General features: G+C 41.6%; 1 protein-coding gene across 1 annotated transcript in view; it reads right to left on the bottom strand.

The window, feature by feature from the left end:
- MYO15A (myosin XVA) overlaps positions 1 to 27,731 on the bottom strand; it is a 162,657-nt gene that overhangs the window by 103,127 nt on the left and 31,799 nt on the right. Inside the window, exons 11-23 of the mRNA XM_073635189.1 lie at positions 25,462 to 25,575; positions 25,327 to 25,385; positions 22,531 to 22,654; positions 19,966 to 20,061; positions 19,485 to 19,616; positions 18,878 to 19,003; positions 15,912 to 15,989; positions 13,985 to 14,139; positions 12,510 to 12,555; positions 8,473 to 8,597; positions 7,362 to 7,482; positions 5,767 to 5,942; positions 2,029 to 2,113 (exon numbers count right to left, since the gene is read on the bottom strand). Coding sequence (XP_073491290.1) covers positions 2,029 to 2,113; positions 5,767 to 5,942; positions 7,362 to 7,482; positions 8,473 to 8,597; positions 12,510 to 12,555; positions 13,985 to 14,139; positions 15,912 to 15,989; positions 18,878 to 19,003; positions 19,485 to 19,616; positions 19,966 to 20,061; positions 22,531 to 22,654; positions 25,327 to 25,385; positions 25,462 to 25,575 — 1,437 coding nt within the window. The remainder of the gene's footprint in view (positions 1 to 2,028; positions 2,114 to 5,766; positions 5,943 to 7,361; positions 7,483 to 8,472; positions 8,598 to 12,509; positions 12,556 to 13,984; positions 14,140 to 15,911; positions 15,990 to 18,877; positions 19,004 to 19,484; positions 19,617 to 19,965; positions 20,062 to 22,530; positions 22,655 to 25,326; positions 25,386 to 25,461; positions 25,576 to 27,731) is intronic.

Here is a 27,731-nt window from a genome sequence, read left to right as displayed (position 1 = left end):
CAGGTCTGACCTGGCAGCACGCACCATGTTTGAGAACAGGTGCATGCAGGATGCTGCCCTCCGGGGGGGCATCTCCGTGCTCTATATACAGTTTACTATCCCTATAACCAGGCTAACATATCAGGTGGCATGGGAGAGGGATCTGGGAATAAGCCCTTGGGCAGAGGACTGGTGCAACTGGAGCACACAAATCTACAATGTTGCCCTGATTGAGACGGTATACAAAGTATATGCCAGGTGGTACCTGGTACCAGAGCACCTCTCCAAAATGTACCCAGCAACCTTGGCCTCCAGCTTCAGGGGTTGTGGACAGGTGGGATCATCACCTTATACTTGGTGGACATGCCCCAAGGTTCATCGCTTCTGGCTGAGGGTTCATTCATTCATTCATATTTTCGATCACAATGGTCAATGTTGTTAAAGATGCCTGTGTCACCCTACTGAATAAAACATGTGGAAAATAACCCTAGACATACCCAGACATTAATATACTATATATTCTTGGTGGCAAAAATTGCCATTGCGTCAGCTGGAAAAGCCCTATTATAGACATAGCATTGATGAAACGCAAACTAACTTGGATTATGTTGAATAAAAAAATAATGAGCAAAAAACTTTTTTTGCATCATTATTCAGAACTGTGGTCCCTGCCATTCCTCCTTGCAGATCCTCTCCAGTTCTGTCAGGTTGGATGGTAAATGTTGGTCGACAGCCATTTTTAAGTCTCTCCAGAGATGCTCAATTGGGTTTAAGTCAGGGCTCTGGCTGGGCCATTTAAGAACAGTCACGGAGTTGTTGTGAAGCCACTCCTTTGTTATTTTAGCTGTGTGCTTAGGGTCATTGTCTTGTTGGAAGGTAAACCTTCGGCCCAGTCTGAGGTCCTGAACATTCTGGAGAAGGTTTTCGTCCAGGATATCCCTGTACTTGGCTGCATTCATCTTTCTCTCGATTGCAACTAGTCGTCCTGTCCATGCAGCTTAAAAACACCCCCACAATATGATGCTGCCACCACCATGCTTCACTGTTGGGACTGTATTGGACATGTGATGAGCAGTGCCTGGTTTCCTCCACACACACAGCTTAGAATTAAGGCCAGAAAGTTCTATCTTGGTCTCATCAGACCAGAGAATCTTATTTCTCACCATCTTGGAGTCCTTCAGGTGTTTTTTTAGCAAACTCCATGCGGGCTTTCATGTGTCTTGCACTGAGGAGAGGCTTCTGTCGGGCCACTCTGCCATAAAGCCCCGACTGGTGACGGGCTGCAGTGATGGTTGACTTTCTACAACTTTCTCCCATCTTCCAACTGCATCTCTGGAGCTCAGCCACAGTGATCTTTGGGTTCTTCTTTACCTTTCTCACCAAGGCTCTTCTCCCCCGATAGCTCAGTTTGGCCAGACGGCCAGCTCTAGGAAGGGTTCTGGTTGTCCCAAACATCTTCCATTTAAGGATTAAGGAGCCACTGTGCTCTTAGGAACCTTAAGTGCAGCAGAATTTTTTTTTGTAACCTTGGCCAGATCTGTGCCTTGCCACAATTCTGTCTCTGAGCTCTTTAGGCAGTTCCTTTGACCTCATGATTCTCATTTGCTCTGACATGCACTGTGAGCTGTAAGGTCTTATATAAACAGGTGTGTGGCTTTCCTAATCAAGTCCAATCAGTATAATCAAACACAGTTGGACTCAAATGAAGGTGTAGAACCATATCAAGGATGATCAGAAGAAATGGACAGCACCTGAGTTAAATATATGAGTGTCATAGCAAAGGGTCTGAATACTTAGGACCATGTGATATTTCAGTTTTTCTTTTTTAATAAATCTGCAAAAATGTCAACAATTCTGTGTTTTTCTGTCAATATGGGGTGCTGTGTGTACATTCATGAGGAAAAAAATGAACTTAAATGATTATAGCAAATGGCTGCAATATAACAAAGAGTAAAAAATTTAAGGGGGTCTGAATAATTTCCGTCCCCACTGTAAATGCCTCTAATAATAACATTTTCCTAAAATTTCACCAGTGACTCCTCAACTTACCCTTAGATATCTTCTCCGGTTCACGTACATACGGACCACAGCTCGGAACCTCTGCAAACTCCTCCGATAGTTCTGAAACCTCCGCCTGGTGATGGAAAGAAAACATCACTTTCCAGAAAAATTCCTTTGAAGAAAATGTTGTTTTTGCCAGTACATTCTATACAAGTTTTTTAACCACTTAAGGACCGAGCCTCTTTTTGAGATTTGCTGTTTACAAGTAAAAAACATTTTTTTGGTTAGAAAATTACTTAGAACCCCCAAACATTATACATTTTTTTTCTAACACCCTAGAGAATAAAATGGTGGTCGTTGCAATACTTTCTATCACACCGTATTTGCGCAGCGGTCTCTACCGATCGCAGTGATACCTCACGTGTGTGGTTTGAACACTGTTTTCATATGTGATACCTCACATGTGTGGTTTGAACACTGTTTTCATATGCGGGCGCTACTCACGTATGTGTTCGCTTCTATATGTGAGCTTGGCGGGACAGGGCGCATTTAAAAAAAAAAATGTTCTTATTTATTTTACCTTTTATTTTTTATTTTTACACTGTTCTTTTAAAAAAAAAAATTGTGTCACTTGTATTCCTATTACAAGGAATGTAAACAAAAGCATGACAGGACCTCTTAAATATGAGATCTGGGGTCAAAAAGACCTCAGATCTCAAACTTACACTAAAATGCAATTTAAAAAAATGTTGTCGTTTAAAAATTTTTTTTTAAAAATGGCCCTTTAAGAGCTATGGGCGGAAGTGACATTTTGACGTCGCTTCCGCCCTGCAATTTTATGGAGATGGGTGAGGGCCATTTTCCCCTCACTCCTCTCCATGCCACTGACGTGAGAGGATCCCATCACCTCCGCCGATGCCGACGGCTCCACTAAGCGGCGGAGGGCACTGGAGCGTGGCGGGGGGGCCTCTCCTGCCACCGATGAAAGTGATCTTGCGGCAAATCCGCCGCAGAGACCACCATTATCGGAAACCGGACCGCCGGCCGAAGAAGAGGATATCGGGGTTATGGCAGCTAGCAGCTGCCATAACAACGATGTTCCTCTTCAAATTTAGGACGTATATCCCCGTGCGGCGGTCCGGTAGTGGTTAAAGCATACCTAAATGCAAAATGTTTTTTAAATTTAGATAGCGGAGAGGGATCAGAATCCCTGTCAGGTTTTTTTTGCTATTTGTTCCCCTGTTAGAGAGATTCACCATCTCTATTTGTTCCTGTTTACTGTCATCATTGAGTGTAAAAGTGAAAAAAGAACAGAACAGGAATAGAGGGGAAATGTTCCAATGGGGACACTAATTCTCTCACTCTGTTTGGCTATGGGACAGGAAGTAAAGGGAAATTTCCACAATGAGACACAGATGGGAAAAAACCTGACATGGGTTATAAACTTCCTTTACTCTATCTAAAAAAAAAAAAAAATGAAAAAAAGTTTGCCTGTAGTTCTACTTTATTTGAACCATTACATCCAATTTTTCAGGGCTATCCTTCCTGGAAAAAGAGCCCTTGGACATACAGCAGTTCCCCAACTGATTAAGTATACTATTTTCATGCTCTGTCCATGTAATTGTATCTATAGCCAAACCCTTTCAATTGTTTTAACTAGAATCTGGAAGTTGTCATTGCTGTCTGAGTTCCCACAGGGATCTACACCCTCTCTGTTTGTCCTGGTGAACTTTGCCACTGAGACAAAAAGTGATGGGAAATCTAACTTTTTACGGAACAAGGGATTAGGGTAAGTTTTACAATGAGGATGTAGGCAGGTGCAGTTTACTTTCTCCACTGCAGGTGGCACTCATCCGCAGCGGCAATGCAGGTGGAGGAGAAAACCTGGTTCCTCTATGGTATCCTTGGTCACAGGGAGGCAGCTATCTGATTGGATGCTGACACCCCATGTGACTCTGGTGACCATCTTGGGTCAGGCAGGGTCTATTTTGGGTGCAGACTAACCAGGCCGCAATCCGCTCCTTGAGACAGATGTTGTTGGCACCTTTGATAAAAAATAAAATAAAATTGCCAGTAACTCACTATAGTATAAGCGCTGTAAAGGTCAATTTGTGAACAGAAACAGCGTTCCTAAAAGTCGCTGACTCACCAGTCAGGGTGTGATCCCGGTAATCGTGCAGTTAAACACAATAGAAAAGCAAGGTGAGGTCATACCTCACCTAAAAGAGATTACTAAGGACCATGCAGCTTAGATAAGGGATTTTTAATACAAACTTTCAAATTAGGATACAAAAAAACTGGGTAAAAAATTCCCACCACAGCACCTCAGCAAAAAAGAGTTAAAAAGAGACAACGTTGTCTATTCATAAAGCAGCTGCATCATTCAGAACCGCTCACATACACATATCACATATAAGGCCCATAGGATGGTATAATGGCTTTGTTGAGTTGTTAGAAATCCACAGGGTGTCTAACCAATTGATGAATTCAACAGACTACCAGATGAACACGATTATAATTACTGCCCAGGTTCCAGACTCCCATAGGCAAATGTGTGGATGTGTGACCCCATGAGTAATTCAGTCAGGAAAAAGGGGCCTTGGGTCACCATTTAGCAAACAGTAAGCACTTAATCAAAGTATACTGTTCTGTTTGTCTTCACAACCCGGGGTCTCCCTCTGCAGACAGGGCTAAAGAGGCATATATTCAGTGAATTTAGATTATGGTAACACAGTTCTCAATATCACCGATAATAGCCCAGAGATAAGCAAAGGACTGATAAACCGCACATAGCCATCTGATTTTTACTGTGACAGTGAAGGTGTAACGCTGAAAAAACTGATCAAAGACCGGCAGGTCCGCTCACCCAGCCTATGGCAAAATAGACTCACTTCCGTGATGACCCAAGATAGCCTGCTCTCTCGTCCAGGCAATGCATGAGGAGTCAATAGAAGGCAGAAGTAGTAGCTCAGGTTTTGCTCGGGGTATCGCGGTTTTATCTCTATAGCAGCCACTCAGCGTGCCTTTCCAAAGGTGGATATCGCGGTTCTCAAGGAGACAATTGAGCATGTGCAGACATGCAAAGTTGCATCAGAGGTGACGACTAAGTGTCACTCACGTGGTGTCGTGACAGCTGACGTGTTTCCCCCAATCAGCATGAGCTTCTTCAGGGAAAACCTTTGGTTTACTATTCTTCTGATGCTTTGTTGTAACAACTTGTGAGTGCTCCCAATTGAGTTGCCTTCCCGCCGGGCCTGTCTGTTTTTTTTTGCTGTACTTCTGTTATATTCTATTCCTGTTATTGCACCTGGACTCTGCATGTTTTCTGCCGCTGCTTCACGCTGCACCTTCCCAAAAGGACACCTGCTCTGGTGACAAGTGTCTAAGAGGGAATTCCTCCTCACTTTGTAGAAATTTCCTCTCACTTCCTGTTGTGTCCCCAGGACAAGAAGTGAAGGAAACACCCCCCCCCCCACACACACACACACACACATTTCCTGCTTTATCCCAATGTTTTTGGATACAGATATACTGTACTTTCATCTTACAATGTAATATTAAAATTTATTGCGGGAGAACTGCTTGCAGTGGTCATGCATAAAACAGTATGCAGAGCTACCAATTATTTGCAGCTTTCCATGCCATATATTAAAACATAAAGCACTGCTAATAATAATTTTCACTGCTGTTTACTCAAGTAGTGAGATGAGATCTACAACACTGCAATTTAGCTGATAGGCTGGTTTCTCAAGATCAGTCCACCCCGAAGTTATATTTTATTTATACCTAGCCAAGTAGCCTCGTGCCAGTGCCTGCAGATTAATGATCCGGTATCGCAATGTGGTGTAACGTTTCCGGGTGAGGTACCCGCGGCTGTAGCGCTGTAGCGTCACCGCTGCCTTATTCATCAGTTGGTCCCGTTTACTTTCCAGCTGCTGGTAGAGATTCTCCTTCATGAAAAGCTGAAGTGAAAAAAGAAAAGAGAGGGGATCTGAGTGTCAGTACAGTATTGGAGAGAACGACTAAGACAAAACATGTGAATACCAAATATTCTGGATAATAGGATATTACAAACTCTGCCACTATATATCAGAATATTTATTATACAATTTGTGTGAATTCACCTTCCTTTATCCAGAATCTATATAAAGAAGTACAATTTCTGAATAAGGCTGCCTTTTAGATAACTATCTACTATTATTCTTATGATTGATTTAAGAGTATGTAGAAAGATAGTTAGGAGATGAAAGAAAGAAAGAAAGAAAGAAAGAAAGAAAGAAAGAAAGAGATTGATAGAAAAAAAAAGTAAAGCCGCGTACACACAAGCGGAATGTCCGACAGAAAAAGTCAGACGGAATCTTTTCGTCTATTCCCATCGTGTGTATGCCTCATCGGACTTTTTTTTTCAAAAATTCTGACGGACCTAGAAATGGAACATGTTCTAAATATTTCCGACGGATCCCAATTCCTATCGGGAAAACTGATAGTCTGTATGCTGTTCCGACGTACCAAAAAAGACGCATGCTCTGAAGCCAACAGCTATTGGCTATTGGCTACTGGCTATTGAACTTCCTTTTTCTAGTCCCGTCGTAAGTGTTGTACGTCATCGCGTTCTGGACGGTCGGATTTTGGTCGGACTTTGGGTTGACCGTGTGTAGGCAAGACCACTTGAATGGAGTTCCGTCGTAGAAACCGTCGGAGTTTATTACGACGGCAAAACCGGTCGTGTGTATGCGGCAAAAGAGAGATTGATAGAAAGAAAGAGAAAGAGAGATAGAAAGAAAGAGAAAGAGAGATTGATAGAAAGAGAAAGGGAGATTGATAGAAAGAAAGAGAGAAAGAGAAAGAGAAAGAGAGCTTGATAGAAAGAGAGAAAAAGAGAGGTAGAAAGAAAGAGAGAGATTGATAGAAAGAAAGAGAAAGGGAGATTGATAGAAAGAAAGAGAAAAAGAAAGAGAAAGAGAGATTGATAGAAAGAGAAAAAGAGAGATAGAAAGAAAGAGAAAAGAGAAATTGATAGAAAGAAAGAGAAAGATAGAAAGAAAGAAAGAAAGAAAGAAAGAGAAATTGATAGAAAGAAAGAGAATGAGAGATTGATAGAAATAAAGAGAATGAGAGATTGATAGAAAGAAAGAGAATGAGAGATTGATAGAAAGAAAGAGAAAGAGAGATAGGAAGAAAGATAGATAGAAATAAAGAGAGATAGACAGAAAAAGAGAAAGATAGATAGAAAGAGAAAATATTAGATAATTTTGATTAGAGTAAAATATATATAAATAGATAGTAAGATTCCCTGACATCATCCATAGAAACTGCTTGATTCTTTGGATTAGAGTCGAATGCTGGTTCAGCCCATGCCATGTCCAGGTTGTAGTAAATACCTTGCTGACCCCAATGCAGTACATATTGGGGGTTACAGACGGACACAATTTTCTCAGCAAAGTCACACATATCTGCCCGTCTGCACGGATATTACGTCCCAGGTCCATAACACAGCGATACCTGGAGATTTAGGATGAAGTGCAATTAAACAGGATGCTAAAAAGTTCACAGAAGCTACACTAATATACTGTACACCAATAAGTGTGTAACTCAAGTCATTTAGTGACGAATGTTAGTATTAGAATATGATGTCATAGACCAGGGGTGGTCAACACTTCCATAGGGCCACAACAATAGCAGCACAAATTTTGCCCCTCAATGCCCAAAAATTAAAGTTCTGCTGTGTCCTTTGCAGCATATTGCAGTGAACACTGAAGAAGTTGGGAGTACGGTAACCCCCAGCATTGGTGTCAATGAGTGCAATAATAACCCCCAGCATTGGTGTCAATGAGTGCAATAATAACCCCCAGCATTGGTGCCAGTGAGTAAAATAATAATCTATAGAATTGGTATAAGTGAGTGCAAAAATAACCCTGAAAATTGGTGTCAATGAGTGCAAAAATAACCCCGGAAATTGGTATCAGTGAGTGCAATAATAACCCCAATCAGTGATGTTAGTGGACGCAATATTAACCCTCAGCACTGGTGTCAGTGAAAACAATAATAACCCCCAACATTGGTTGCAATGAATGCAATAATAGCATTGGTGATCATCATTACAATCATGGCAGTAAAAATTACCCCCCTTTCTTCACGGGTGGTTATGCCAGTGTGCCAGTGAAAGTTAACCATCCTCCAACTGACACCATTGTTGATGGTTATGGTAGTCAAAGTTACAGATAACTCTGCCTACAGCACAGTCTCTCTTTCAGTGCCAGATCCCGGGGCACAGGGACCCCTCCAGTACCTGCACCCTGCTGCCAATCTATATGGTGCCCAATAGCCCATGGTCCACAAGCAGAGGGCCGGGGGCCATATGTTGGATACCAGGGAAATCGACTATAAAAAACCTAAACCATAGAAATAATTAAACCGATACTAAACATATTTAGTGATAGCTCTGAAGAGTACTAAACAATTGTATGTATAGTGCTGAAAATCTGATTTTACCTGGTCAGGAAGAAATGGAATGGGATCCGAACAGGGAAGCCCTCCTTCCGTATGCGGATGGTCTCCAAGATCCCGGAGTATTTCAGCTGACTGACCACAATATCAGCCTCAAACATCTCAGGCTCCTGCAATCATTAAGACCAGACTCATATATCGCATACATCTGTACTGTAGAAGGGACAACTTGTACAAATACAGATATTTTTTTAAATAACATTCTGCACAAAAATGTCTCCAAAATACTTTGTTTTTAAAGTATAACTAAAGTCCGCCAGGTTCACCCCCTCTATTTGTCCTGTTTACCTTTATCACCCAATTTTTGGGTTGTCATCAGAACAGTAATAGATGGGAAATATTCCAATGGGAACACTAGTTCTGAGGACATCCAGGGATTTCTTCACTTTGGAGGGATTGCCTTTCACTTCCTATGTTAGCTATTGGACAGAAAGTGAAATCTTCCTAGTGGGACACAGATGGCAAAAAAAAAAAACATGACAGGGGTAACAGCCCTCCCATAATCTATCTAAAATGAAAAAAAATGTTGCCTTCAGTTCTACTTTAAAGTGACCCTGCATCTAGTAAAATAAGGGAATAAAAGACACCAGCCCGTAAAAGAAGAGTAATAGTACTTATCAGTCCCTTCAGCAATGACCCCTCTTTCTCTATTTAGTGTCTATATGGTGCGTCTAACACCATATGTATCATCTAGGTCTATTTTATTCTCCTCCTCTTCTCCATATTGACATGATAACATCACAAAGTTGCTGCAGATTTGTCGGCTGCACATACATGATGAGAAGCTCCCATTCCACCACATCTCAAAGGTTCTCTATTGGGTGAGATCTGGTGACTGTGGAGAACATTGGAATACAGGGACCTCATTGTCCAGTGGTGAGATGATTGGAGCTTTGTGACATGGTGCATTATCCTGCTGGAAGGAGCCATCAGAAGATGGGGACACTGTAGTCATAAAGGGATGGACATGGTCAGCAACAATACTCAGGTAGTTTGTGATGTTTTAATGATGCTCAATTGGTACTAAGGGGCCCAAAGTGTGCCAAGAAAATACCCTCCACACCATTACACCACCACCAGCCTGAACCGGCTGGATGGGTCCATGCTTTCATGTTGTTTACACCAAATTCTGAATGTTGCAGCTGAAATTGAGACACATCCGACCAGTCAACGTCTTTCCAATCTTCTATTGTCCAATTTTGGTGAGTCTGTGCGAATTGTAGCCTCAGTTTCCTGTTCTTAGCTGACAGGATTAGCACCCGGTGTGGTCTTCTGCTGCTGTAACCCATCTGCTTCAAGATTCGATGCGTTTTGCGTTCAGAGATGGTATTCTGCATACCTTGGTTGTAACGAGTGGTTATTTGAGTTACTGTTGCCTTTCTATCATCTCAAACTATTCTGCCCATTCTCCTCTGACCTCAACAAGGCATTTTCCTCCACAAAACTGCCACTCACTGGATATTTTCTCTTTTTCGGACCATTCTCTGTAAAACCCTAGAGATGGTTGTGTGTGAAAATCCCAGTAGATCGCCAGCTTTTGAAATACTCAGACTGGCCCGTCTGGCACCAACAACCATGCCATGTTCAAAGTCACTTAAATATCTTTCTTCCCCATTCTGATGCTTGGTTTGAACTTCAGCAAGTCGTCTTCACCACTTCTAGATGCCTGAATGCATTGAGTGGCTGCCATGTGATTGGCTGATTAGCAATTTGTGTTACCAAGCAATTGAACAGGTGTATCTAATAAAGTAATATCATAGAACTAAACATATAATCTAGAGGTACATAAATGACTTGTGATCAAACACTACTTAGAAACTGATCGCCCGTTAAAAAAAAAAAAAAAAAAAAATTGCTACTATTAATCAGCATGTGACTGGTTTGGGGAATCTAGCTACTGTCTGCCATCACTGGCATCATGGCGCAACTAAATCTGCATGTAATCTTCTTCACCAAAAATTTGTTTGTTTTCGTTTCATTCGTTTTTTTGCTTTTTTCGAAAATTCAGAGATTCCGAATTTGGAAATTCGGAAATCCGAAAATTCAGATTTTCACATTTCTGAATTTTTACATTTCCGAATTTTCAAATTTCCGAACTTCGAAACTTCAAATTTCTGAATTTTCGAATTCTGAATTCTCTAATTCCAAATTTTCCCGAATTCCGAATATCCGAATTTTTGAATTCCGAATTTTTGGATTCCGAATTTCCGGATTTTCGGAATTCAAAAACTCAAATTCAGAAATTCGAAAAAACGAAAATTCGAAAATCAGTAAAATTTGAAATAATAACTAACTAATAATAATCAACTATTAAATTATAGGTATTGGAATTTCCTTTCAAATTTATCTGTTTGAATGTCCGAAATTTCGAATTTCGTAATTTTTGAACTCCGAATTTTCGGAAATCAAAAATTCAGAAATTCGAAAATCCGAAAATTTGAAAATCTGAAAAGAAAGAAAATCAGTAAAATTCAAAATAATAACTAACTAATAATAACTACCGTATTTATCGGCGTATAACACGTGCCAGCATATAACACGCACCCCAAGTTTAGTAGAGAATTTTAAGGAAAAAAACTTTTAGGAGGGAAGTTTAAGGAAAAGAAACTTACATTAAAATGCCCATCAATGCAGCCTCAACAGTGTTCATCTGCAGCCTTGTTAGTGTCATTGCAGCCTTTTCAGTGTCAGTGCAGCCTTATCAGTGCAGCTTTGCCCCAGTGCAGTCTTGTCAGTGCAGCCTTGCCTCAGTGCAGCCTTTTCCCCAGTGCAGCCTTTTCCCCAGTGCAGCCTTGTCTCCAGTGCAGCCTTGTCCTCAGTGTCCATGCCTACCGCCTGCCGCCGCCGCCGCCGCCGACATACACATGCTAGTAGTTTTAAATATGGCACCGCGGAGTTCGGAGGGACTCGGCGCCGGCGGAACTGAACGAACGCTGCCGAGATACACATAGTTGAGTGTATTCGGCTCTTTCCGGCGCCGCTCACAGTCCCGCCCAGTCCCGCCCTATGATGGACATAACACAGGTCCAATGGCGGGACTGGGCGTGACTGTGAGCGGCGCCGGTGTTCTGCCGAGAAAGTTCCGCGGAAATAGCCGAAGCGAAATAGCTGAAAATCAGCTGTACACGGCGCCTGTAAGAGGGCCCCTCGCGGGCTCGCTTCGCACGCCACGGTTCGGGCACGGCCTCGCTTCGCTCGGCTCTTTTAGATTCCCCCTCTAGGTTCACTTGGATGGTGGGGAAGGAACCTAGACCCAGAGCGCAGGCGCCGTGTACAGCTGATTGTGGATTTTGTCATTCGGCTATCTCCGGCGGCTGCTAGTAGCTGGTACTGCGCAGGCGCTGCGCCTGCGCAGTACAATGGGGGAACTAATCCGCCCAGGGAACTTTCTCGGCAAGACACCGGAAAGAACCGAATACACTCGACTATGTATATCTCGGCTCCGTGATTTCGGCGGCGCTCGTTCAGCACCGCCGAGTCCCTCCGAACTCCGCAGCGCCATATTTCAAACTACTCGCTATGTGAATGCCGCCGATAGCTCACAATTAGCGGGGATCGGCGTATAACACGCACCCACGACTTTCCCCTGATTTTAAGGGGAAAAAAGTGCGTGTTATACGCCGATAAATACGGTAACTATTAAATTATGGGTATTGGAATTTCCTTTCAAATTTGGCTGTTTGAATGTCCAAAGTTTCAAATTTCCGAATTTTCAAATTTCCATTTTCCGAATTTCGAATTTCCGAAATTTCCAAAACTACTGAATTTCAGAATTTCCAAAATTCTGAAATTTTGAATTTCGGAAATTCGAAATTTGGAAATTGAAACATTTAGAAATTAACGAATTTGTCAAAATTCGTTAAAAAAAAATCATTCGGAGCTAAACGACACATGTCTAAAATTTACTGATGTAGCACTAGGCTTATAAACTACTGTATGAATAGATTTAGTTTTACAGCAGTATGTGCAGAACCCTTTGCTGTCATCGGCATTTGTTTGAGTCAATATTTTCCATTCTTTACCTTTTTGCTATTGGGTTTGATGCATCGAACAAAGAAGGGGTTGCATCTGTAGTAAAAACACAACATTAAAAATAACTTTTTGGTAAGTAATAAGGTATTACTGGACACACATCATGAGAAAAATATGCTGACATTTCTCTAAAAATTTTTAATGCATGATTGCAGTGCATCCGTGATTCAGAACTACTAATCCCCAGGGATGAATTACATCACTAGAACCTATATCGGGCATCGCTAAATAGTGGACGGACAGACACACCCTTTAGCTGCCTGGTTGTCCTCTCTTTCTCCTGACACTGCTGTCCTCTTCACGTGAGCGATCGGTCTGGATGGAGGGCCGGAGCTACCCCGCTTTTCGAGTTAACAAGGAGCAGATTGGTTACTATGACACGCCCTTCATCCACAATGATCGCCCTCCCTGCCCTCTGCTATGAAAGGTAGGACTGGAAGGGGAGGGGGAGGGATGATCACACTGATGTAAAGGTTAAGGGGTTGTATTGTTAAGGCGGGCTATGTAAAGAGTGGAATGCTATGGAAAGGGGGACTGAGATGTATGGGGTGCTGCAATGTAACGATGGGTGCTAAAATATAAAAGGGGGGCTCTACTGTAAAGGGATGGGGGCTTTGATGTGAAGGAGACTGTAATGTAAAGGGGGCTGCTATATAAAGGGGTACTTTGATCTAAAGAGGGGAGACTGATGCAAGGGGGGGGGCCCTATATTGTAAAGGGAAATCTAAAATAGACCTCAGGTACATCCAACCAATCCCAATGCTTCTTTTTATATCCTAACCCATAGAGGAATATATCAGGTGGGACTTGGTAATTTATTAAGGGTGGGGCTATACAATCTGATTGTACAATCTTCTTTAGATCCACCATAAACCATGTAGTGCATGATTTGATTGCATAGATTGAATAGATTGTTTAGGTATGACTGATATTACATCATTTTGGTCATTTTGGTAAAGCTAAAGAAGATTGTATAGAGACTGTATGGCCTTGGTTCCCAACCTGCAGCCCGAAGGCTGCATGCAGCCCTTTGTTATAAAATGTGTGGCCCTGAGACCTCAACAGTCTGTAGCGGGAATATTGATTAGGGTAATAGCATTGATCTCTACTAGCACCATGCAACATGTTCCCTGTTCCATATTGTCTTCTGCAGCATATCCCCAGCCAAAAATGTATCCTGTCCACACTCCCTGACCCCCATTTCCTCTATTAGGTCTGCAGTGGCTGACAGTCCTATTGCATATACTGAACATCGTGTGCGACCATTTGGTGATGTCATGGGCCACATTTGAGGCCCCCTTTAGCTCATAAGTTGACAACCACTGCTCTATAGTGTATGGGCAACTTTTAGATCAGCTCAGTGAAATTGAGCATGAAGATGGAAATTGTGAACATCCCTCCTTTTCCTATTCCCCCCATCCTATTGATGCCAACCTCCTGTCCCCCCAGACACATAATTACTCACCTCTCCATTTTTTCCACCAGTTCCAGAAGGGACTGTTGAAACTTGGCTGCCACTGTCTGTGCCTTAAACTTTCTGGTCGTGGTGCTGCTTTTTCCCATCATGGTTTTCTGCTGTGCTAGCACCTGCGCATGGCTGTAGAACAAGTTGGTCACTACCTGAGGAAACAGAAGAAAGGACATAAAGACCATATACAGCCCATATGTAACCAGGATGTACCAGTCATCAAGGTACCTAATGTATACTGTATGCCATAAACCAACCGTGTTTCACCCATGTGCAACCACCACATAAAGCCATCAAGGTTTCACTATACCACAAGCCATAAACCACCATCTATCACCTATCTGCAACCACCATATATCAGCCATCAAGGTTTTCTGTAATGCATGCCATAACCCAACCATCTATCATCCATGTGCAACCACCATATATCAGCCATCAAAGTTTTCTTTACCACATGCCATAAAGCAACAATCTATCACCTATTGGCAACCACCATATCAGCCATCAAGGTTTTATTTACCACATGCCTGTCACGTACCTGTTTAGAGGCCGAAGTGCTGAGAGGGCTCCCCTTGCGGCTAAGTGCAGTACACCCCTAAAGATGGTACAGAAGGTGTAGTGCCCAAAGAAGCACAGGTTGCCAGATGGGTAGAGGAGAGTAGAGCCGGTGGTCACCTGAAGCATACCGGATAATGCAGGATACACAGCTGGGCCAAAGTCTCTAGGAATCCTCAGTAACACTTGGCAATGGTGCATGTAGGAGACCGTAATGGAAGCCAGACCAGGGGGTCAAACCAGGAGAGCAGATCAGACAGGTCAGGAGGCTGACGACAATCCAGCAATGTGACGGGCTCAGCAGCAGTCTTATATAGGTCAGTAAGTGGCCACATCTGTCACATTGTGCGTTTCCGCATGCGTGTACTCATGTTAGCACCGTTGCGGACCTGCGTATGCCGGATCGCACTTCTTGCACATGGCAATGTGCTGAAAGCGTCCATTACTAGTACTGGCACTATTGCCAGTTCTCCTACAGCCATTTTCCTGACAATGCCATAAACCACTAATCTATCACCCATGTGCAACCACCATATATCAGCCATCAAGGTTTTCTATAACGCATGCCATAACCCAAATATCTATCGTCCATGTGTAACCACCCTATATCAGCCATCGAGGTTTTAAGCACAAAAACCTACCCACATTGGGTGAAAATGTGTTATAAATCACAGCCCAGCATTAAATAAAATGTAAACAGAAAGCTGCCAACATATCCATATACAGCTATTAATAATAATCTAAAACCATACATGTAAAGCGCTGTCCTCAGAGTTCACAAACATCAAACATAGGTAATGCCCCTTTAAATCTACAATACACCACATGCAGTTTATGTTTGAAATAAAGACTTAATTTCAAACATAAATTGCATGTGGTGTACTGTAGATTGAAAGGGACATTACTTATGTTTGATGTTTGTGAACACTGAGGATAGCGCTTTACATGCATGATTTTAGATCTCTATATTACATACCACAAACCAACCAGCGTATGTCAGCCATCAAAGTTTACTATCCGGTATGTCATAAACCAACACTGCTTTTTTTTTCTCAGTAGTAGAGAATTAATTATTTTAGGCACGTTTATAAAGAAGCAAAACATCACTGATCATTGGTTAATTATTCACTAGAGAATTTCTAAAGCACATTGACTGATCAGCATTGACCAGTCAGCACACGTGATTTTGCCAGCAGTGTCCAACCTCTGAATTTTCCACTTGAAAAACTCACCATCTCACTGGTTGAATACGGATCCTACAGTCAGTCAGCAATTATCATCGCTAATTACCTGGTATGGAAGGTGCATTGAACAATGTGGAATTATCCTTCATTGCCCCCATACTTAATGCAGAGATTTGGCTTCTTACCTTAATTTTACTATTCACAAAAAGATCCAGGACGTCTTGTTTGACTTGATCATAGTTTTTATCCAAAAATTTGTGCACCTGAAAATAAAAATGCAAGGTCACAACTGAAATTTGTTTTATTTATATAGAGCTACTATAATTTTTTTTTTTTTGTTGCAGAGAGAATGAAATATGTTTTAATAATGTAAAGTTCCTGTCAATTCTTGCTTTTTTTGTTTCTGTTTTGGACAGCATAGAGAAGAAGTCGGACAAATTGTATTGCTTTTGGCCTCATCTTTTTTAGATTTTTTTCATTCTTCTCACTGTTACCAGTTCAGGAAGCAAAGACTGGAAGAGAAGAAAATCTATCCAGTGTGGACACAGACAGTAATAAAAGCACATATATTAATAAAGTGGAAAAAAATAAAATAAAGTGGAGAAGGGCTTTAATTGCTGTCTGTGTTCCTCTCTTGGGACACCAGGTAGAGGAATGACAAAAAACCCAATAATGCCCCGTAAACACGGTCCGATTTTCTGACAGAAAATGTTCGATGGGAGCTTGTTGTCGGAATTTCCGACCGTGTGTAGGCTCCATCGGACATTTTCCATCGGAATTTCCGTCACACAAAATTTGAGATCTGGATCTCAAATTTTCTGACAACAAAATCCGTTGTCGTAAATTCCGATCGTGTGTACACAATTCCGACGCACAAAGTTCCACACCTGCTCAGAATCAAGCAGAAGAGCCGCACTGGCTATTGAACTTCATTTTTCTCGGCTCGTCGTACGTGTTGTACGTCACCGCGTTCTTGATGTTTGGAATTTCCGACAAGATTTGTGTGACCGTGTGTATGCAAGACAATTTTGAGCCAACATCCGTCGGAAAAAATCGATGGATTTTGTTGTCGGAATGTCCGATCGTGTGTACGGGGCAGAAGACAAAAATCTAATATGCCATAGGTTCTATCCTTTCCCACTCCTATTGCAAAGGTGGACGGGAAGTTTGCAGCACGCCTCAGGAACTCACTTCAAGAAAAGGGGTCATTCATATTTGTGGTTCACACTAGTGGTGCTCTCTGAAAATGATCCACATTCAGTAGGCTCTTCAGAGAGCATTTGACAGGCAAAAAGGAGGCCTCTTCGCTGCCTAATATAGCCTCTTGATCCCCGCACTAGTGCACCACTATTGTTTGGGGGCACTTGCAGAGCGGCCTCATTTACTTGAATGGGCTGTGCTTAGCAGGAGCTACGCACCCTGAAAGCAACAGGGGGCATAATTCCTGCCAAGAAGCAAAGCATCATGGCGGCCACGGCATATTTACACCCCCAACCACTGCCTCTGCAGATAAAGGGGGTAGCAGCTGGGAAGCAGTAAATACAGGGCTCAACCAGGGGCTTTTACCACCCCTTGACCACTAGTTTTGAATGAGCCCTAAGGGCTCTTATACACAGGTGCTGATTTTTAAAGCAGCCTTTAATATGCATTAACCCATCTAAAGCATTAAGGAGCGTTTACGACACATAGCACAGACATTCAAGTTGCATCAGGCAATGCTACTCAAACGCTCTGAGATTTTTAAAAAAAGGTTAAAACAGGAAATGATCACTTCATTTCAATAGAAGTGAATGGATGCAGTTGCAAAGCATTAACACCAGCCAAACTCTGCAGGCAGTGTTATTTTCCTCTCGCTGTGACGTGAAGCAACACTAATCCTGTAGTATGTACACCCTCATCCACTTTCTATTTTAACAGTTTTGATTGATGTTGCTAGGCAGTCGGGATGCATTAAAAATGCAACCCAACTGCCTATTTTCAACACCTAAACCCAGGGCCTCAAAAGTGATCAGTTTCCATTTCAGCCTTGTAAAAATAGAAAAAAACACATCTCACAGGGCATGAGAGAACGTTGCCTGATGCAACCCATTCAATGTGTCCAAAATGGTCATTAACACTATAGATACTAATGTGTGTTAAAGTGTGCTTTAGAATTCAGTGCCTGTGTGAAAGAGCCCTTATGCCGCGTACACACGATCGGATTTTCCGAAGGGAAATGTTGGATGTGAGCTTGTTGGCGTTAAGTCCGAGGGTGTGTACGCTCCATCGGATTGTTTTCGGACTTCCCGCCAACAAATGTTGTCTAGCATGTTCTCAATTTTTCCGCCAACAAATGTGTGTTGTTGGACTGTCCGATCGTGTGTACACAAGTCCGTCGGACAAAAGTCCAAAGTACAAACACGCATGCTCGGAATCAAGTAGGAGCTGGAAGCGCTCGGTCTTGTAAAACTAGCCTTCGCAATGGAGATATCACGTACATCTTGTACGTCACTACGTTTGTAATTGTTGGCCAACATTTGTGTGACCGTGTGTATGCAAGACAAGTAGGAGCCAACACCCTTCAAACAAAAATACATGGTTTTGTTGTCAGAAAGTCCAATCGTGTGTACGGGGCATAAGTCCCGTTTGTGGGGAAGAAGTATGATTATTAGATCATTAAATCCTTCCTGTCTCTTCATAGCAGCCCTCACCTCAGCTTAAGCCAACCCATGAGATGGGGGTTCCATCTGATTTTGGCCAGGAGTATTCAGACCATCTTTTCCATATTAGCAGTGTTGCACTCCAGAGGGAGTTTAGGAATAGATGTCCCTTTTTTTTTTTTTTTTGAGAAGCACCATTATGGAACCCTGTACACTTTATGTGTTTGGCCAGCCATTCAGATTTTCTTCTTTTGAAAACTGAAATTTTTTTTATGTTCTAACATACAGAAAAGAAGGTGCAGTACAATGCAGTATTATAAGTACAGTGATTCCAACACACATGTATCAGAGTATAAATAATGCAAATAACTGCAATGTAGGATGACAGCTAGTCTTGTGGAAATAAAAGAAAATCACCGGTTGTGTTTCTAGAATGAGTGTACGAGAGTTGGCACTCAAAAGCAATTTGTTAGAGAGGTTTTTCCAGATTTGTAAAACACGATGTGATTTACCTGATAAGTGACTTTCCCAGCAAAGTGTTTGATCCCGAACTCAGGTAACGGCATCTTTGGTTTACAGTACAATTCGCTGGTTCCATGGTGGTAGTGACATTTCTGGAGAAATGTGTGGTCAGTGGCCTACAAGAAGCAAGGACCAAAGCACCATATAAATCTGCATTTGAAAAATCATAGATGTAAGCATGATTTTTTTTAAATTAGTATATAACTGGATTAGTTTGTGCTGTTTATATATCTCCTTGAAGTTCTGCTTTCAGGAGACCCTGAAGAGCTCTGTGAGGGTGTGTCAGATAGCTTGTCCTCTGCTTTGTAATATGGTTCCACCCATTAGCCTCTATTCCACTACTGTGCCCTGCACAGATATAAAAGCTGAGGGGTTGAACCACACCTCCCAGTGGGGAACAACTTATCCAAAGCACCCATGTCAGATGGCAACAGCACCAGGAACTCCTGATGACCCCCACCTGCCAGAAAGGCCAAGTATAAACTTTATTCTTTTATAGGCTTGGTTTCTGTTTGCTCTATCAGGTTTATCCAGACACATAATTTACCAACCAAGTATGTACATCCATTAGAACAGTTTATAGACCTACATAGTTACCTGTGGGAAGCAGCTTTGGTCATCGAGTATTCTCAGGATTCCATAGGGCTTATGGGAAATAATGTCTATGCATGCTTGGTTATCGTTAAAGGAGATCTCTCTCCAATCAATCTGTTCTCGGATGTACTCCTCCTGCAAAATAAATACAAATACCAATGTTATTTAAAAAAAAAAAATGCACTATTTTCCAGGCTTCAAATGATAGAGATATCCATAGCTGCTATAAGGTGTCTGTGAATGAGCTCAATCTTCTTCTGCGTTGCTGAAAAGCTGGAACCTGCCATGTAGGTTGACCAAACATATGACACAGGAGTCATATGTTCAGTAATATTCTACCTTACCATTGTAGTGGGAGGGATTGGTGCCCATTCACATGGGAGAAACAAACAATCTATAAATTCTTTTTGTGCATAAATGATCACCTTCAATGGTAAATTTGAGCATCAAAAATTGAAGGTAGGTCAACGTTCCAAGTCCTTACCTGCTCCTCTCTGAACACAATCTTGTTGAAGAAGAATTGCAGATATTCATTAGCATAATTAATGCACAGCTGCTCAAAGCTGTTAAAATTAAGGTCCTGTAATTAAAAAAAAATGTTATTAGCTGAAATAATAAAAGTAAACACTGTGACTGCATTAAAATGTCAGACTAAGATACGAGTTTTGGGGGGCCTTGATGTGGCCACTGCGGCTTACACATGTTTGCAAATGTGTGCGACTAAACCCCGTGTTTTTAACATTAACTGTTAGACAGGGTCAATTTGGTTGTATTGCAGGCTAGTTGCTAAGTGTGCTGGGATTTTTTCGTTTGTTTAGGAATGTGAGTTCCCTTATAGCAACATTTTATGAGCACCATAATTTGCAAGCTGCCCTGGTAGAGTCAGTGACGCAGTCTACATGTTTTTTTTTTTTTAAACACAGCCTTTTGTAAGGTAAATTTTGAGTTTTTTTACTAAAATAAAGTTTAGTGTCCTTATAAATGCCAAAGGAAGAAACTAACCATGTACCTTGGTCACTCAGGTTTACAGGTTGCAAAGTATTCAACCTAGTATGATAGGGTTCTGAAAGGTCCTTTCCACCAGGCAAGAAGAAAGCCATGCCAGGTTAGACAAGGGAACCTGGTGGGCTAGTATTGGTCTGGCCAAGTCCAGAATTCTGAGGAGTTTAGTGACTCCTCATAAGGCAGTCCTATCTAGATCTGATTTTAGGAAAAAAGAGAACCTGCATGGCTAGTGCCCCTGTGGCATGGCGACTTAAGGATGCCTGAAATAAACACTATGGGTTTGGAACCCCACTGTATAAGTAAAGGCATATGCTCACAGTACTTTTTGCTTGCCCTTGTTTCCTGGTTTAGGGTTTTGTGGCCAAGGTTTGGAGAATATTTATAACTGTCAGGTAGGCTTTGCCTTTGTCATAGCACACAGGTTTTTTGCATATTTTTCTCCTACAAGGATGCAGAGTCTAATGCCGCATACGCGCAATCGGATTTTCCAACGGGAAATGTTGGATGCGAGCTTCTTGGCGGTAACTAATGTTGGCTAGCATGCGCTTAAATTTTCCGCCAACAAATGTGTGTTGTCGGACTTTCCGATCGTGTGTACACAAGTCCGTCGGACAAAAGTCCAAAGTACAAACACGCATGCTCTGAATCAAGTAGGAGCCGGAAGCGCTCGGTCTTGTAAAACTAGCCTTCGCAATGGAGATATCACGTACATCTTGTACGTCACTACGTTCGTAATTGTTGGCCAACATTTGTGTGACCATGTGTATGCAAGACAAGTTGGAGCCAACACCCTTCGAACAAAAATCCTCGGTTTTGGTGTCGGAAAGTCCGATTGTGTGTAAGGGGCATAAGTCCCCTTTGTGGGGAAGAAGTATGATCCTTACATCATTAAATCCTTCCTGTCTCTTCATAGCAGCCTTCACCTCAGCTTAAGCCAACCCATGAGAAGGGGGTTCCATCTGATTTTGGCCAGGCGTATTCAGACCACCTTTTCCATATTAGCAGCTTTGCATTCCAGAGGGAGTTTAGGAATAGATGTCCCTTTTTTTTTTTTTTTTGGAGAAGCACCATTATGGAATCATGTACACTATATGTGTTTGGTCAGCCATTAAGTTTTTCTTCTTTTGAAAACTGAATTTTTTTTTTACGTTCTAACATACAGAAAAGAAGGTGCAGTACAATGCAGTATTATAAGTACAGTGATTCCAACACACATGTATCAGAGTATAAATAATGCAAATAACTGCAAAGTAGGATGACAGCTAGTCTTGTGGAATTAAAAGAAAATCACTGGTTGTGTTTTTAGAATGAGGCCTTGGAACAAAAAAAAAAAAAGCTCTATTTATATTTAGATATTTTTTAAAGGGAAAAATATAAGCAACCTAAAGTGACATTGTAGGACGTCTCCCCTTTATTAACTATAGCTGCCGTATACAGTAAATCAGATTAATTAATTCACCCATTTCCACAGCAAATGATAACCTCCAAATATCAACATTTCACTATATATATATATATATATATATATATATATATATATATATATATATATATATATACATATACACACACATTACGACCTGACCCACACTTCTAACCAGTGGACCTGAAGAAACCACAGTGCAAACCAATACTTCTTCTCCTAAAAATTTCATTTGGCCACAGATACAGTCACAATCACTTATGAACAATTTCTCCTGTCAAAACTTCTATTCAGGAGCTTTGTTTTTGAGTCTTATAAGTTACTCTTGCTGTTTAAGCCCTTATCAAGGTGTTTTTTTTGGTCCCCTTGAAAACGCTGGTAGCCTTTAGTACTCCTGTTGTAGGTATTAATAAAGGACGCTTGAGACATCTATGACATGGAGTTGGGTGGCCTCCATTTCCTGGAGGGGTTCCCTGCATTGTGGGGAGCTGCTGAACCCAAGCCATTGGTCACAACCATTGACTTAATTTTTAGTACTAAAACAGTGAGGCTGGGATAAATGTGTTTTTTTTTGCCCTTTTTTTACCCTTTTTATTAAAAATTAAATCTAGGACATCTCACCTCAAAGCCATAGATATCTAGTATAGCGATGGACAGGGCATCTTGTCGGGGATATACCAGCTTGTTAATTCTGTCTGTCAGCCAGCTGAAGAGTAGGGAGTATAAAATCTTGGCAATAGCATCTCTGAAAGACAATGGCAACATCACTAATATTGCTTTATGAATATTGGCTAAGAAAGCAAGAATCATCTCGTTATGGAGGATGCTTGACACAATCAATTAGTATAACAAGCTTAAAGGAAAAGGTCTCATTCACACAAGCCTAAAAAAGCGTACGCCTGTGTGAGGCCTGTGTGTGCCCACATAGGGATACACAAATGTTCCATGCATGTCCATGTAAGCAGTCCCAATTTGTTCCTATTTGACAGCTGTGTGGATGTGGGTCCCTGAACGCAGACAGTATGCGTTCGAGGACCTGAACCTGCATGGATGTCAAATGGGAGTAGCAGCTGTGTCTGTGCAGCTGCTGTGTCCCAATTGACATGAAAGGGGCTGCCCTGAACGGGGATGCATGGAACACCTGTGCATGCCCGTGCGGGTAAACATGGGTCTCTCACAAGCGTATGATTAAATATGTCTATATAAACTACTCTGCTAAGCATCCAAACCTACCACATAACAACAATCAAATTCAATTTGAGAAAAACATCTCCTATTTTTGTGGGCTAAAAAAATTTCTTCAAAAGCTTTGCATGGACACAACTTCTGGCCAGTATGCACTGCTGGGACAAGGTCCTTCAGCACTCAAGGCAAAAAGAACAAAGTGCGCACTCCCGCCCCATGAGCTGTGAACTGTTACAGGTCCTGCCCTTTTTACCCCCTATGCCGTGCTAACGATACCAAGGCGGCTGCCTCTTTTTGGTCGCCCCTTGGCCCAGCATGCCAGTGGCTGAAGGTGGGCACAGACACAACATAACTCCCTCTGAATCCCAATAGCCTTACCAGGGCAGGCTTAGTCAATTGTCTGTTTGCACATAACACAGCTGTTTAAATCTATTCTGTTTAGACAAGAATTCTATAGAATTAAAGTGATCCTGCTGAAAAATCAAAGTGTAGTCATGTGCAGTTTATTTTCTCCACTGCAGGTGGTGCTCAACCGCAGCTGCTTTGCAGCTGGAGAGGAAGTCAGGTGGAACCTGGTTCCTCTATGGTTACCTTGGTCACTGGGGAAGCGGTCCAATTGGATGCTGTTGCGCCATGCGACTCTGACAGCCGTCTTGGGTCAGACAAAGCCTATTTAAGGCCCTGCCTCCTGGGTTTTGGCGCACTTTATGCAAGTGGGTAGCATAGGGAAAGGAACCTCATCTGTTAGAGACAGTACCAGTGGTAGAGAAAGGTTCCTGATGAGGAGGGAAAGCGTAGGGTCACATCTCTCCTGGACATCTTCCTGATTGGGCACGAAACAGCCAGACCATATTCTGCCTCTCTCTACAGATGCTCTCGCTCTGGCTGGAACCCGCTCTGTTCACTTTGCTGTAACCATGAGTGCACCTGGTTGGGCAGTCTTCTCACGGGGGTTTTTGTGAACTGTTGCTGCACTGTTTCTATACAAGTTATTCCACCTGAATGTGTGCAATTATTGCGGCCACACCATGCTGCACCCCACCTACAAAGGTCCTGTCTAACAGTAAACAGCATAAGATGCCCACTATTACCTTTTTATCTGTGCACATATCTGATATATATACTTAATATGTTTATTAGTTCCTACCCAACTTTATATAATATTTATACACTATACTATTTACATTTGTTATAGATGGCTATGCTGACATAATTTACATATGGGAGCTTATTACTGGGGACTGCTGGCCTCAGCTGCTCAATTCCATCCAGTTGCCGTGGGATATACTAGCTCAGCTCCCGTGGCTGGTGACCTTTCCGGCTGGTCTCCGGCCTCCCATGTTTGCACCCAGATCCACTGCTGGTCTTTGGAGTATGATTGGATATATACCTATATTTCTATTGTTTCCATCTTCCTTGTTTAGATGGATTTATTATAATTACCCCTATATCATTGTAATTTTTAATTTTTAATATCATTGTTATAGACTCCAGCCTCTCTTCTGCTCCTGATGAGTGGCGTTCAGTCACGAAACGCGTCGAGCTATTAGATGCCTTTCCCAATACAATTCAAGATTACCATCTTATCATTTATCACTTATCATCACATATTACATATGTGAGGCTTATTGGAGTGTACTGATTCAGAGCTATCAAATGCCTTTATTAATACAATTTAAGATTACCATTTTATCAATATTACTTATGCTAGGCTTATTGGAGTGTACCGGTTCAATTAATACCTTACTACTTTTTTATCATGGAGATAAATGTCAATGAGTTTGGTTTTTATCCTTGCTACATTGTGTATATGTTACCATGCTATGCTATTATTATGTTACTAATCTGTATGGAATACATTCTATTTTATTTGTTTGATTTTCTGTAGCATGGTATTATGTAACATATGTGGTTCTTATTAATTCTGTATTACACACCAGACACACCCTGCTGTGTTATTTCCTTGGCTGCATGATTCATATAAAGTCCCATATTCTCCCTCCCCTTCTAAATATCTGATTTAGTTTCACCTTAAAACTTAATTGCTAAGCAAACCCTAACAACTGCAACTCTATTGCCCATGGACAATGCACAATTTGGCACTAAAAGGCATTCTGATTGGACAGTAAATAAGCCCCTATATAAGCAAGACAGCACATTTATAATAAATCAAGACCAAATATTCAGATACTTACGTAAGCCGAGTCGCGACTAGTCCTCTTAAAGGCTTACCTGGCATCGACAGCACTATCCACCGACAGTGGAGTGTAGATCTTCTCTCTCAAGGTTTCCTGTACAACCAGAGAATATTATTATAATCTGCATCCTAATATCACACAATTATTGTGTATTTATTGTTTTACTTACCGTCACTTTGTAGGTGATGGATTTCTGTAGCCCCTCAGGGGATATCTGGAGGAGTTCTGACACCACGCGTATCTCACTCGCACTCACTACTGAAGCCACTTCTTGAGACTCAGTCTAAAAATCAAGACACATACAATAAAACCTTGGATTGCAAGCAAAATTCGTTCCGGAAACATGCTTGTAATCTAGAACACTTGTATATCAAAGCGAATTTCCCAATAAGAGATAATGGAAACTGAAATGATTTGTTCCACAACCATTTATTCATAAGTCCTTCAGTTTATAGTCCATATAAAAAGATTATAGTAATGTGATAGGTTGTGTAACCATAAAATGTCCATCCACAAATGGAAGCCTCCACAAGGGGATTAGAAGCAAAGGCGCCTCTCAGTGTAGCAATATGTTGCTAAATGTTGTACCTTCATTAAATGTAACCATATTGCTACACTGAGAGGCACCTCTCTTCTCTCTTATACTCAGTTGTGACATGACGCTACTTATATATCCAGTCAAAATTTATTTAAAAATTTAGCTTGTCTTGCGAAATGCTCTCAAACCAAGTTACTCTCAAACCAAGATTTTACTATAATACTGTATATTCATTCCAAGTCAAGGTCAGTGTGTTATTTTTATCTCTTTTCTTTGGAAATGTAAAGCAGGTCTCCAGACGAATTGATTAGTCCTTTGAAAGATAAAATTAAAAAAAAAAAAATTACATTTGCTCCAGATATTTCCTCCGCAGTACTTTTTCTACTGCATGATGTCCTCAGTCCTCTGTCCAGCATCATTCAACCCACTTCCTCTGAGCCCAGGTCATCATGGACCTGCCCCCATCCTGTGACTGGACAGTGAAAAGAAGCAACTGATTGGCTCCTAGTACTGTTTCTACTCCAGCTCCGATCTACAGGGACTGCAACAGGCTGATACCAGGTCAGTTTCAGGTACTTGTATTTCTTTCATTTAAAAATACAATAAATTATGTATGCTGCATTAATTTGTGTCTTTAATATGTGCCAGAGTTCAGGTTTTAAGCATAACTATTGGCAGTCATAAAATATTCACAATGAATTTGCACTCAATCCCTAACCCCAAGGAGCTCCACTGTTTGAAGATTAACACTGGAATTTGCAGAAACCACAAAGTCCCTACACTTCAGCACTGTTTTAAGCCAAATCAGGTACACTTTAAAGCGGAGTTCCACTCATAAAATTAATTTTGCATCATTCAGCTGCATAAATACAATTAACAACATTTGGAAATTTTTTTTTTTTACTCACCTTTTCATGTCTGTTGCTAGGGGGTCCCTCGTAATTTACCTCTTCCTCTTCATGATGTAATTTCCCTCGGCGCCCATGCTCGCTAGTGCTCCTGGGAGATGCTTGTCATCATTTCCCAGGTGTCAGTGGGCAACGCCGAGGGCTTCATTGCATTCACAACTGGGGCGGGCACTTCCGACGCCGGCGCCCGATGTGATGGCAACGTCAGAAGTGTACGGCGCTGCGCTGTAGATACAGCGCATGCGCGAGAATGGGCGGTGCATGCTGGTCGCTCAGCTGCACCAGAGCCCGGAAGATAGTGCTTGTGGTCTTCACATGCCCACAAGCACTATAGAAACTGCCAGGAAAGAGGAATATAAGATATATTCCTCTATGAAATCGGCAATTGACCGATTCAGCACAGAAACGTGAGTGCTATAAATAAGCGTTAGAAACAAAAGATATTCATCCTAAAAAAAAAATGTTAACAGTGGGAACTCCGCTTGTCAATTAATTAGTCTGAATACACGTATGTTTAACTTAGCATGTGCTTAAGGCTGAGCCACTGGCAGATATAAAAGACACAAATCACTGCAGCTATGCATTCAGTAAAAAGAAAAACTTAAATGTATTATTTTTAATGCAAGAAGTGTAAGTAACTGAATTTGACCTGGTATCAGCTACTTGCAGTCCCTGTACAGCTCAGAGCTCAGAGTGGATGAGAGAGGAACAGCAAAATAAGCTAATCAGTGTAACGTGCTGCTTCTTCTTTCACTGTCCTGTCACAGACTGGCGGAAGGAAAGACCTGTGTTGGTAACCTAATTGAAACAGAGAAAAATTAAAGTCTTCTACTCTGTCTGTGTGGCTGAGCTGTTTAAATTTCAGAACTGGATGGACAGTTACAGAATTACAAATCCTTTTGCAGGTAAAAGAGCTATCTTATATGTATCTGTGTGTTTAGCTGTTTGCCCCAGGTTGAGCTTAAAAATAAGCATTATCATTTTTACATGTTT

The sequence above is a fragment of the Aquarana catesbeiana genome, linkage group LG06 (assembly GCF_042186555.1).
Source record: "Aquarana catesbeiana isolate 2022-GZ linkage group LG06, ASM4218655v1, whole genome shotgun sequence".
Classification (NCBI taxonomy): Eukaryota; Metazoa; Chordata; class Amphibia; order Anura; family Ranidae; genus Aquarana; species Aquarana catesbeiana.
Note: the sequence above shows the minus strand (reverse complement) of the source record. Positions and strands in the feature narration are given on the sequence as shown.